The 13022-nt window shown below is 50.1% G+C and overlaps 1 protein-coding gene across 1 annotated transcript in view; it reads left to right on the top strand.

Annotated features, from left to right (window-relative positions):
- Positions 1-13022, top strand: part of FAM184B (family with sequence similarity 184 member B) — a 123562-nt gene that overhangs the window by 43820 nt on the left and 66720 nt on the right. Inside the window, exons 3-4 of the mRNA XM_060247277.1 lie at positions 4050-4185; positions 8096-8223. Of these exons, the coding sequence (XP_060103260.1) occupies positions 4050-4185; positions 8096-8223 (264 nt within the window). The remainder of the gene's footprint in view (positions 1-4049; positions 4186-8095; positions 8224-13022) is intronic.

The following is a 13022-nucleotide window of genomic DNA, read 5'->3' as shown; positions in this document are numbered from 1 at the left end:
TACTCTGAATCTCAGAGTCTCAGAGCGGTCACAATCTCCTTTACCTTCCCCCCCCCCCCACAACAGACACCCTGTGAGGTAGGGCTGAGAGAGCTCTTACAGCAGCTGCCCTTTCAAGGACAACTCCTACAAGAGTCTCAGAGTGGCTTACAATCTCCTTTCCCTTCCTCCCCCACAACAGACACCCTGTGAGGTAGGGCTGAGAGAGCTCTTACAGCAGCTGCCCTTTCAAGGACAACTCCTACAAGAGTCTCAGAGTGGCTTACAATCTCCTTTCCCTTCCTCCCCCACAACAGACACCCTGTGAGGTAGGGCTGAGAGAGCTCTTACAGCAGCTGCCCTTTCAAGGACAACTCCTACAAGAGTCTCAGAGTGGCTTACAATCTCCTTTCCCTTCCTCCCCCACAACAGACACCCTGTGAGGTGGGTGGAGCTGAGAGAGCTCTCCCAGAAGCTGCCCTTTCAAGGACAACTCCTGCGAGAGCTCTGGCTGACCCAAGGCCATTCCAGCAGGTGCAAGTGGAAGAGTGGGGAATCAAACCCGGTTCTCCCAGATAAGGCTCCAGATAAGAGTCAAGCTCTGTCTTGTAGGCCCTATGGAATCACAGAAGATCCCGCAGGGCCCTGTTTTCTGTGGGGGTGCTCATTCCACCAGGCTGGGGCCAGGGCTGAAAACGTCTTGGCCCTAATTGAGGTTAGTCGGATATCTTTTGAGCCTGGGATCACCAGAAGATGTAGATCTGCTGAGGGCAACACTCAGAGGAGCACATATGAGGAGAGGCGGTCCCAAAAGTATGTTGGTCCGTGGCTGCTCACTGGCTTGCTCCAGGACTGTTTTATTGCCGCTGACCATTTCTAGGCATTACAGAGATCAGTTTCCTAGAGAAGAGGGGTGCTTTGGAGGGTGGACTCTGCAGTATTGTACCCCGCTGAGGTCCCTCTCCTCCTCAGACTCCATCCCTAAAACTCCAGGAGTTTCTCCACCTGGGACTGGCAACTCTACCTGGTACCAGTGTTCCCTCTAAGCTGAGTTAGTGTGAGCTAGCTCACAGATTTTGAGCCTCCAGCTCACACAGTTTTGTCTTAGCTCAGAAGGATGACTCCAGAGCACACTAATTTATGCCACAGCTCAAAACTTCAATGCCAGTAGCTCACAAAGTAGAATTTTTGCTCACAAGACTCTGCAGCTCAGAGGGAACATTGCCTGGTACCCAGTGGGACCAGTGGAAGGCTGCTTGCATTTTTGTTTTTTGAGTCCTGGATTTGCTGGGGAAATGATGGAAAAATCTCTCCCAACAACCAGATTTCCAAGAGTGGACATTAACACAAAGGGACAAAAATAATTGGAAGCTTTTCATTTTATTCCAATTCATGAGCTAATGCAGAATGTACAAGAGAAAGAAAAAATAGTTCCTTAACAGAACTTGGGGCAACCAGAACAGAAGGGCTACATGAACATAAGAGAAGCCATGTTGGATCCGACCAATGGCCCATCCAGTCCAACACTCTGTGTCACACAGTGGCCAAAACAAACCAGGTGCCACCAGGAGGTCCATCAGTGGGGCCAGGACACTAGAAGCCCTCCCACTGTTGCCCCACCCCAAGCACCAAGAATACAGAGCATCACTTGCCCCAGACATAAGAGAAGCCATGTTGGATCAGGCCAGTGGCCCATCCAGTCCAACACTCTGTGTCACACAGTGGCCAAAAAAACTCAGGTGCCATCAGGAGGTTCACCAGTAGGGCCAAGACACTAGAAGCCCTCCCACTGTGCCCCCTCAAGCACCAAGAATACAGAACATCACTTGCCCCAGACATAAGAACATAAGAGAAGCCATGTTGGATCAGGCCGGTGGGCCATCCAGTCCAACACTCTGTGTCACATAAGAACATAAGAGAAGCCCTGTTGGATCAGGCCAATGGCCCATCCAGTCCAACACCCTGTGTCACATAAGAACATAAGAGAAGCCATGTTGGATCAGGCCAGTGGCCCATCCAGTCCAACACTCTGTGTCACCCAGTGGCCAAAAAAAGCCAGGTGCCATCAGGAGTTCCACCAGTGGGGCTAGAAGCCCTCCCACTGTGCCCCCTCCAGCACCAAGAATACAGAGCATCACTGCCCCAGACAGAGAGTTCCAACAATATGCTGTGGCTAATAGCCACCTCTGCTCCATATGCTTATCCAGTCCCCTCTTGAAGACGTCTATGCTTGTAGCCACCACTACCTCCTGTGGCAGTGAATTCCACATGTTAATCACCCTTTGGGTGAAGGATTTCCTTTTATCAGTTCTAACATAGAATGCAGTGTGTCAGATGTTACACATTTCTCGTGAAAATCTTGTTTTGCACATGGTCGACTTGGCTGGGGGTTTCTTCAGCCCTGTGAGATTTTATTCTCCTAGAAGGATATGGAGGATAAGTGGCTTTAACACGTACTATCCAGTGACAGATAATTCTGCTCATTAATTAATTCTTACGGCAAAGTTATGATATGTATGTATTGAAGGTCAAAGATAAGACAGCCAGTTTTATCGGTGGGTTTTCCTTTTTCTTGGTCTTGAAGCAAACTAAAGCATATAACTGGTGTAAATTATGAATTATTGCCAATTATAAAGCTGGTGTAATTAAGTATCTGGGAAGACAGTAATTCTGACCTCACTTTTGCTTACTAGGCTGCTGGAGGCCTAATAGGGCCTTCCCAAAATAAAACGCACCTAGCATTCAGGTTTGTCGTAATTAAGGATTAACAGCATAACGGGCTTTTCTGCATCCTCATTTCCTCAGGGGGAAGGAACAGGAATAATTTGCTCCCCCTGGTGGTTGATGCAATATTACACTGCTTGTGCAGGGTGTCCTGAAAGGCTGGATTGTTCTCCTACAGGTTTCTCCGTTTTGAGATTCCTGATGTCAGATTGTGTCCATGTATCCTTTGGCGCAGGGTTTGCCCTGCATAGAGAACTGAAGGGCATTGTTGGCATTTATAGAGTGTTAGAAGACCAGCAAGTGAATGATCCAAATAGGCAGCCGTGTTGGCCTGAAGTAGTAGAACAAAATAGGAGTCAATTGCAGCTTTAAGACCAACTTAACGTAAGCTTTCGTGTGCATGCACACTTCTTCAGACAAGGAATGAGGTACAGTAAGCAGAACCGCATATAGCTGGTGTGGTTTGGAATGCCAAGTGGTACAGAGTTAAAATCCAATAGCAGAATAGTAAAATTAACAAATTCAGAAAACCTTTGATCTGGGTTGCATTAGCGTGGGAAAGAAATGCCAGTTTGGTGTAGTGGTTAAGTGTGTGGACTCTTATCTGGAAGAACCGGGTTTGATTCCCCACTCCTCCACTTGCACCTGCTGGCATGGCCTTGGGTCAGCCATAGCTCTGGCAGAGTTGTCCTTGAAAGGGCAGCTGCTGTGGGAGCCCTATCAGCCCCACCCACCTCACAGGGTGACTGTTGTGGGGGGGAGAAGATACAGGAGATTGTAAGCCGCTCTGAGTCTCTGATTCAGAGAGAAGGGCGGGGTAAAAATCTGCAATTCTTCTTCTTCTTCTTCTTCTTCTTCTTCTTCTTCTTCTTCTTCTTCTTCTTCTTCTTTTTTGACCCAGGTTTATTAGCAATAGAATAATTAACAGGCATTCTCACATTCTGGCATGTTACTGTTTTACTAACGCAACCCAGATCAAAAGTTTTCTGAATTGGTTAATTTTACTCTTCTGCTATTGGTTTTTAACTTTGTACCACTTGGCATTCCAAACCCCACCAGCTATGTGTGGCTCTGCTTACTGTACCTCATTCCTCGTCTGAAGAAGTGTGCATGCACACGAAAGCTTACGTTCTGAATAAAACTGTTGGTCTTAAAGGTGCGATTGACTCCTATTTTGTTCTAGCGAGTGAATGAGTCTGAGATGGTGTAGTTGATGCTGTTCGGTCCAGGGATTGTGTTGTCTGGGTGCCACTGCTTTCGAAAATGAAATTGATCTCGTGGGGAGAATTTTCCCACCGCAAGTGCCATGAAATTCCAAAAGCGCTTGACATAACATGTGCTTGCAGGACTTGGAACAGCAGCTCATGGAAGCCCGGCACGTGACCACGGAGTCCAAGAGGGCCATGAAAACACTGGAGGAGGAGCTGACGACAGCCAAAGAAAGACTCCTGATGCAGGAGAACGAAATTCTGCAGAAAACGGGTACGTCAAAGAGTGTAGTTCTGGAAGGCTGGGAGCGCATTCTGTTGGTGAGCTGGGAAGTCCCCAGGTCCTCTCTGAAGTACCAACACAGATTGCCAGAAAAGGGAGATGGAAACCTAGCAGGGCTGGCCCTAGACCAGGGGTGTCAAACATGTGGCCCAGGAGCCAAATCAGGCCCTCGGAGGACTCCTGTCAGACCCCCAAGCAACTGGCTGTCATCTGCTTCCTTCTCTCACTCTCTTGCTTCCTTCTGCAGAACAGCTTGCTTTGCAGGGCTTGCTCAATCCCGCAGGAGCTACAGAGCAAACCCCCTATTTTCTCCATTGGCTGGGGCACCTCCCTTGGGGGAGGAAGGGGGTGGGTGGGAGAGCTTGCTTTGCCAGGCTTTCTCAATTGCACAGCAGAGCTACTAAGCCAAGTCTCTCTTCTTTCTATTGGCTGAGGTTCCTCCCTCTCATTCCTGGGGAAGGAAAAAGCAGAGCTTCCTTTGCCCAGTTCTCTGGATCCCCTGGGAGAAATACAGTGAAGGCACCTTTAAGACCAACTAACGTTATAACGATGTTTAAGACCAACTAACCTTATAAGGATATTTTAAGGTGTGTTTTTTTTTTTTTTAAAATCTGTGTCGCTTTGTGTCCTTTATAAAGTTTATATCTCCGCTACCTAATCTTAAATAGGTACACACACGGCCCGGCTCAACCCGACATGGCTTGGCCTGACAAAGTCTCATTTATGTCATATTCGACCCTCATAACAAATGGGTTCGACACCACTGCCCTAGACTGTCTGTCAGACTTTGGAACCCCAAATGAAAACGAATCATTTTGTTTCAAAAATTAATTCATTTATTGAGAACTGGTGGTCTGGGATAGAAGCAGATTGAGCTTGATACATTCCAAGGCTTTGCCTGGCGTTTTGTAGAGTACATGAAAGCAAAACAATAAAACCATTTTCACACTCTGAGAGACAGTTGTCTGTTCCCAGACTCCCTTATCTCTTTCCCAAGGAGGGAACCCCGCTGGTTACCTTGGAGCATGCCAGCTTCAAAGGCTCCAGGCATTTGTTAGCGCCAAGCGAAGAATTCCTCTCCTTGCGGTTAGCAACTGTCCCCTTCTGTTTGAAGTGCAAATCTTTATTCCCAGGGTTAGTAATAGCATACAAAATGGCGTTGGTTAGGACAAGGAAATACATCTACTCATGGTCTAGCTATATGTGAGTTACAATGTCTGACACTGTCTGGCACCCTAGGCAAGGCTAATTTCTGGCATGCTCCCCTCCGCACTGATAACATCAGCGAGTCATATGGGGGGCACCCAATTCGTCACCCCCAGAAGGCCGGCGCCCTAGGCGATTGCCTAGTGACAGGGCTGGCCCTGAGACCCAGGCTCAAGCTCCAACTCAGCCATGAAGCTCACCAGGTGACTTGAGGCCCGTCCCTCTTTCTCAGCCTGACTCGCAGTGTGTGTATGTGTGTGTGTGGGGGGGGGGGGGGGTTCAGAAGAAGATGATGATATTGGATTTATATCCCACCCTATACTCTGAATCGCAGAGTGGTCACAATCTCTACCTTCCCCTCCTCTCCACAACAGACACCCTGTGAGGTTAGGTGGGGCTGAGGGAGCTCTCCCAGAAGCTGCCCTTTCAAGGACGAGCCCTGCGAGAGCTATGGCTGACCCAAGGCCACTCCAGCAGTTGCACATGGAGAAGTGGGGAATCAAACCTGGTTCTCCCAGATAAGAGAGCTATGGCTGACCCAAGGCCATTCCAGCAGGTGCAAGTGGAGGAGTGGGGAATCAAACATGGTTCTCCCAGATAAGAGAGCTCTGGCTGACCCAAGGCCATTCCAGCAGTTGCATGTGAAGGAGTGGGGAATCAAACCTGGTTCTCCCAGAGAAGAGAGCTATGGCTGACCCAAGGCCATTCTAGCTGGTGCAAGTGAAGGAGTGGGGAATCAAACCCGGTTCTCCCAGATAAGAGAGCTCTGACTGACCTAAGGCCATTCCAGCAGGTGCAAGTGGAGGAGTGGGGAATCAAACACGGTTCTCCCAGATAAGAGAGCTATGGCTGACCCAAGGCCATTCCAGCAGTTGCATCTGGAGGACTGGGGAATCAAACCTGGTTCTCCCAAGAGAGCTATGGCTGACCCAAGGCCATTCTAGCTGGTGCAAGTGAAGGAGTGGGGAATCAAACCCGGTTCTCCCAGATAAGAGAGCTCTGACTGACCCAAGGCCATTCCAGCAGGTGCAAGTGGAGGAATGGGGAATCAAACCCGGTTCTCCCAGGTAAGAGAGCTCTGACTGACCCAAGGCCATTCCAGCAGGTGCAAGTGGAGGAGTGGGGAATCAAACACGGTTCTCCCAGATAAGAGAGCTATGGCTGACCCAAGGCCACTCCAGCATCTGCATGTGGAGGAGTGGGGAATCAAACCTGGTTCTCCCAGAAGAGTCTGTGCACTTAACCACTACACCAAAGTGGTTCTCAGGACAAATGGTGGCAAAAGGATGACCCATGTGACCCTCATGGAGGAAGGGTGGGACAAAGTGAGAGAAACAGATAGACATTGTCCCTTAATCATAAGCTCGTTAAGTGGCTTTACGCAAGTCAGCGTCGGTCTCCTTGTATGGTGGGGGAGAAATCCCAATGGCCTGTCTTACAGGGCTGTTGAACACATGGGTTGGCGCCTGCAGATCTGCTGGAGCCTCTGGCGTCGAGGGAAAGCTCCGAACTGGATGGAGGTGCCATTATTGACAAAGCAGATTTGTATTCCAGCCCTGGCCTGTGGTGGTTTCTGTGTGGTACCCGGGCCACCTGAAATACGCCATTAAAATTCAAGACATGGGCATTATTGAGTAATTTATTATGTTAATCAAATATATGAGAAATGATAAAGATGGTGAGGGGTCTGGAGACCAAGCCCTATGAGGAAAGGCTGAAGGAGCTGGGCATGTTTAGCCTGGAGAGGAGGCAGCTGAGAGGTGAGAGGATCACCATCTTCAGGGACTTGAAGGGCTGTCATATTATAGAGGATGGTATGGAATTGTTTTCTGTGGCCCCAGAAGGTCAGACCAGAACCAATGGGATGACATTAAATCAGAAGAGTTTCTGGCTCAACATTAGGAAGAACTTCCTGAGGGTTAGAGCGGTTCCTCAGTGGAACAGGCTTCCTCGGGAGGTGGTGGCCTCTCCTACCCTGGAGGTTTTTAAAGAGAAGAAGAAGATGTTGGATTTATATCCCGCCCTCCTCTCCGAAGAGTCTCAGAGCGGCTCACAATCTCCTTTCCCTTCCTCCCCCACAACAGACACCCTGTGAGGTAGGTGGGGCTGAAGAGGACTCTCACAGCAGCTGCCCTTTCAAGGACAACCTCTGCCAGAGCTATGGCTGACCCAAGGCCATGCTAGCAGGTGCAGGTGGAGGAGTGGGGAATCAAACCCGGTTCTCCCAGATAAGAGTCCGTACACTTAACCACTACACCAAACTGGCTGGATGGCCATCTGACTGCGAAGATCCTGTAAATTTAGGGGGAGGGGTTTATGAGTTTCCTGCATTGTGCAGGGGGTTGGATTAGATGACCCTGGAGGTCCCTTCCAACTCTATGATTCTATGATGTGTAATGTGTGTTTTGTGAAATTTGCAGAGGCCATGGAAAAGGTCCTGGAAAAGGCCATGCTAGCAGGTGCAGGTGGAGGAGTGGGGAATCAAACCTGGTTCTCCCAGATAAGAGTCCGCACACTTAACCACTACACCAAACTGGCTGGATGGCCATCTGACTGCGATGAAGATCCTGTAAATTTAGGGGGAGGTGTTTGTGAGTTTCCTGCATTGTGCAGGGGGTTGGATTAGATGACCCTGGAGGTCCCTTCCAACTCCGTGATTCTATGATGTGTAATGTGTGTTTTGTGAAATTTTCAGAGGCCATGGAAAAGGTCCTGGATTCCCAAAGCCAAGGCCGGGATGAAGTGGGAGATCTGAAAAGCCGGATCCTGCACTTCCAGCAAGTCTCATCCTCCAAGAGGAGCCCTGGAGGCAAAGACCCGCAGGTGCACAAGCATTCCTTCCCTCCCGACTGGACGTGAGAGCCCGCTGGAACAAAACGCATAGCGGCCAGGCCCTGAGAGCCGATTCACATGTTGCAAAGTCCTTGAGTCCCGGGCAGTAAATGTGGTCTGGGAGTTCTTTGCTCAGGATTTAATTCCTGGATGTGCAGGACCTCAGCAGGCGTAAAGAGGGAATTGTCGTCTTCCTGTTTGTTTTGGCCTGCAACAGACCCAGGGAGTGACTGTTTGGCCCATCAGAGCAAGCAGCTGCTGCAGGAGCTGCTTCAAATTGGGGGAAATTGCATTTAGGGACGGGAGGCTGAAGAAGAAGACTGTAGATTTATACCCTGCCCTTCTCTGAATCAGAGTCTCAGAGCAGCTCACAATCTCCTTTGCCTTCCTCCTCCACAACAGACACCCTGTGAGGTAGATGAAGATATTGGATTTATATCCCGCCCTCCACTCCGAAGAGTCTCAGAGGGGCTCACAATCTCCTTTCCCTTCCTCCCCCACAACAGACACCCTGTGAGGTAGATGAAATACTGGATTTATATCCCGCCCTCCACTCTGAAGAGTCTCAGAACGGCTCACAATCTCCTTTCCTTTCCTCCCCCACAATAGACACCCTGTGAGGTAGATGAAGATATTGGATTTATATCCCGCCCTCCACTCCGAAGAGTCTCAGAGGGGCTCACAATCTCCTTTACCTTCCTCCCCCACAACAGACACCCTGTGAGGTAGATGAAGATATTGGATTTCTATCCCGCCCTCCACTCCGAAGAGTCTGAGAGCGGCTCACAATCTCCTTTACCTTCCTCCCCCACAACAGACACCCTGTGAGGTAGATGAAGATATTGGATTTATATCCCGCCCTCCACTCCGAAGAGTCTCAGAGCGGCTCACAATCTCCTTTACCTTCCTCCCCCACAACAGACACCCTGTGAGGTAGATGAAGATATTGGATTTATATCCCGCCCTCCACTCCGAAGAGTCTCAGAGCGGCTCACAATCTCCTTTACCTTCCTCCCCCACAACAGACACCCTGTGAGGTGGGTGGGGCTGGAGAGGGCTCTCACAGCAGCTGCCCTTTCAAGGACAACCTCTGCCAGAGCTATGGCTGACCCAAGGCCATGCTAGCCGGTGCAAGTGGAGGAGTGGGGAATCAAGCCCGGTTCTCCCAGATAAGAGTCCGCACACTTAACCACTACACCAAACTGGCTCTTACTACACTCCACTACACTCCTACTCCTTTGGCCATGCACTGTGGTCCCAGTTGAAATTGGGCCCTGCGTTCCTCGGGATTAAGTTCTGAGCATGGACCTTAGAAGGCATCTGAGTGACAAGCCCTTGGGGACAAGGTGGGTGACTTCATACCATGAGAACTGGCTCTGATTCATTTGTAGAGGGGGGCCATGGCTCAGTGCTTTGCATAAGAAGGTCCCAAGTTCAATCCCTGACATCTCCAGTTAAAGGTCCAGGCAGCTGGTGATGGGAAAGACCTCCGCCTGAGAACCTGGAGCAGGGGTGGCCAAACTGCAGCTCAGGAGCCACACGTGGCTCTTTCACACAAATTGTGTGGCTCTTGAAGCCCCCACTGTCCCATTGGCCAGCTTGGAGAAGGCTTTTGTCTCTTTAAATCAGTGGCTTGGAGAATGCATTTTAAATTGCTTTCTTTCTATCTCTCCCTCCCTCTGCCACCTTCCTCCCTCCCTCCTCTCAAACATCTGGTATTCATGTCTTTCAGCTCTCAGACATCTGACATTTCCATTTATTCCATATGGCTCTTATATTAAGCGAGTTGCTGGAGAGCGGCTGCCAGCCTAAGCAGACAAGACTGACCTTGATGGACTGATGATCTGACTCATTAAATGGCAGCCAGTCTTCCCTCCAATAAGCTGATGTGTGGATGTGTAAAGTGTCAGCTCATGGGGACCCCAGAAAGGGGCTCTCAAGGCAGTTGAGAAGCAAAGGTGCTTGGCCATTGCCTTCCTCTGCAGAGCCTTCCTTGGTGGTCTCCCTTCCAAATACACGCTCCGCTTAGCTGCTGAGATCTGACAGGATCAGGCTAGACCAAGCTGCCTTCCCTCCACGTCTCTGAGAGCTACGGCATTTTTGTTCACCCTTTTGCTGCACTGCAACGTGGGGCTGTTTTGATCAGCTGTCGTATCTGGATTGTGTCTCGTAGCCCAGTGCGGAAGCGGAAGCGCTTATAGAGCAGCACAGGGAAGGGCTTTGCAAAGTCCAGCATGAATCGGATGAGGAGAAGATGCTTTCGAAAGAGCAGCTGGAGAAAGGCCTGGACGATCTGGTCAGGAAGCACGCTCTCGAACTCCAAGCTGCCCAAGGCGCTGTCGATGCCAACAGGGAAAAAATGCAGAAGGTGAGCTTGTTCTATTAATAGGCACCATGATTCATTCCTTCCTTTAAATCTCTTTGGCCAGGGTGACGTCATTCAACTTATTCTCAGTTGACGAGGGGCTTTAAATCACATCAAGGATTTTATGGCTTCGTTTTCCTTTCCCCCTCCGAAATGAGCTAAGCTGATGTCTTCTTATTAGATAGAAAGCTTCTGAGGCAGGGGAAGGTGAACTTACCCTTGACATATTTCCTCTTTTCCTGGTTTATGGTTTATTAGATTTATATCCCGCCCTCCCCACCGTGGCAGGCTCAGGGCGGCTCACACGACCAGGAAAGTCACAGTAACATCTTAACACATAATTACATCATCATTAGAATTAAATTAAAACATTAAAACAGTCCGTGCTAATATCATTTGATGTGATTTCATTTCTGATGGCGTTCAGTATTTCTTAATCAGTTGAAGGCCAGCCGGTCTTGCAGGCCTTGCAGAAGTGGGCGAGGTCCCGCAAGGCCCTAACTTCCTCCGGCAGCTGGTTGCACCAATAGGGGGCAGCGATCGAGAAGGCCCTGTCTCTGGCCCAGGGGTGGCCAATCTGCAGCTCGGGAGCCACATGTGGCTCCTTCACACATATCGTGTGACTCTCAAAGCCCCCACCGCCCCACCAGGCTGGCTTAGAGAAGGCATTTGTCTCTTTAAATCCCTTCTCCAAGCCAAGCCAGCCTGCAGCTTGGAGAATGTATTTCAAGTTGCTTTCTTTCCACCTCTCCCTCCCACCCCCTATCTGTTTGCTTTTTTTCCATTTTGCCTGCCTTCCTTCCTTCCTGTCATGAAGCTCTCAAACATCTGACGCTGATTCTGTGTGGCTCTTATGTTCAGCAAGTTCGGCCACCCCCGCTCTGGCAGATGTCAATCTTGCTTCCCTCGGCCCGGGGATCACTAATTGATTTTGTTCCGGATCTACATACCCTCTGGGGAACGTGTGGGGAGGGACGGTCCCTAAGGTCAAGTCCTCGGCCGTATAGGGCTTTAAAGGTAACAACCAGCACCTTGTAGCGAATCCGGTATACTGTTGGCAGCCAGTGCAGCTCCCGCAGCTGTCTGTGCTCCCACCTGGGGAGCCCAAATAACAGCCTGGCCGCTGAGTTCTGCACTAGCTGTAGTTTCCTGGCATATCTCTTGCCTGGCTGCCCAGCTGGTGACAGCGCCCTGAGTTTTTTGTAGAAAAAGCCCAGCAGGAGCTCCTGGGCCTATTAGGCCACCCGGCCAGGTCTGGGAGTACCTGGATGCCGCACTGGAGGGTTGGGCCAGCCGGAGCCGTGGCCGGATCAGGTGGAGCTCTGCTCCGGCAGGGGGAAAAAAAAGCCCTGGCTCTTGACAGATGTGCAGTTGCCCCAAAGAATGACGGGATGGGGAACGCTGATTCTGACGGGTGGTTTGCCTTTGTTTCTTAAAGCTTGAGTTGGAGTGATGTGACCGAGGGTGGAATTCTAGCAGGAGCTCCTTTGCATATTAGGCCACACACCCCTGATGTAGCCAATCCTCCAAGAGCTTACAAAAAAGAGCCTTGTAAGCTCTTGGAGGACTGGCTACATCAGGGGGTGTGGCCTAATATGCAAAGGAGCACCTGCTAGAATTCCACCCCGGATATGATTTCCCAGTTGGCAACTCATCTTATTTATTCATTTCGCTGGTCTCGTCTTTGGGACTGATCCAGATTTGAAGCCCCATCTCAAGAGAGCCAGTTTGGTGTAGTGGTTAAGTGCGCAAACTCTTATCTGGGAGAACTGGGTTTGATTCCCCACTCCTCCACTTGCAGCTGCTGGAATGGCCTTGGGTTAGCCATAGCTCTCGTAGGAGTTGTCCTTGAAAGGGCAGCTGCTGTGAGAGCCCTCTCAGCCCCACCCACCTCACAGGGTGTCTGTTGTGGGGGAGGAAGATAAAAGAGATTGTGAGCTGCTCTGACTCTTCGGAGTGGAGGGCGGGATATAAATCCAATATCTTCATCTACCTCACAGGGTGTCTGTTGTGGGGGAGGAAGGTAAAGGAGATTGTGAGCCGCTCTGAGACTCTTCGGAGTGGAGGGCGAGATATAAATCCAATATCTTCATCTACCTCACAAAGTGTCTGTTGTGGGGGAGGAAGGTAAAGGAGACGGTGAGGCGCTCTGAGACCCTTCAGAGTGGAGGGCGGGATATAAATCCAATATCTTCATCTATCTCACAGGGTGTCTGTAGTGGGGGAGGAAGGTAAAGGAGATTGTGAGCCACTCTGAAATTCAGAGTGGAGGGTGGGATATAAATCCAATATCTTCATCTACCTCACAGGGTGTCTGTTGTGGGGGAGGAAGGTAAAGGAGATTGTGAGCCGCTCTGAGACTCTTCGGAGTGGAGGACGGGATATAAATCCAATATCTTCATCTACCTCACAGGGTGTCTGTTGT

The sequence above is a fragment of the Heteronotia binoei genome, chromosome 9 (genome assembly GCF_032191835.1).
Source record: "Heteronotia binoei isolate CCM8104 ecotype False Entrance Well chromosome 9, APGP_CSIRO_Hbin_v1, whole genome shotgun sequence".
Classification (NCBI taxonomy): Eukaryota; Metazoa; Chordata; class Lepidosauria; order Squamata; family Gekkonidae; genus Heteronotia; species Heteronotia binoei.
The sequence above is the reverse complement of the archived record's forward strand: the minus strand, read 5'-3'. Positions and strand labels throughout refer to the sequence as shown.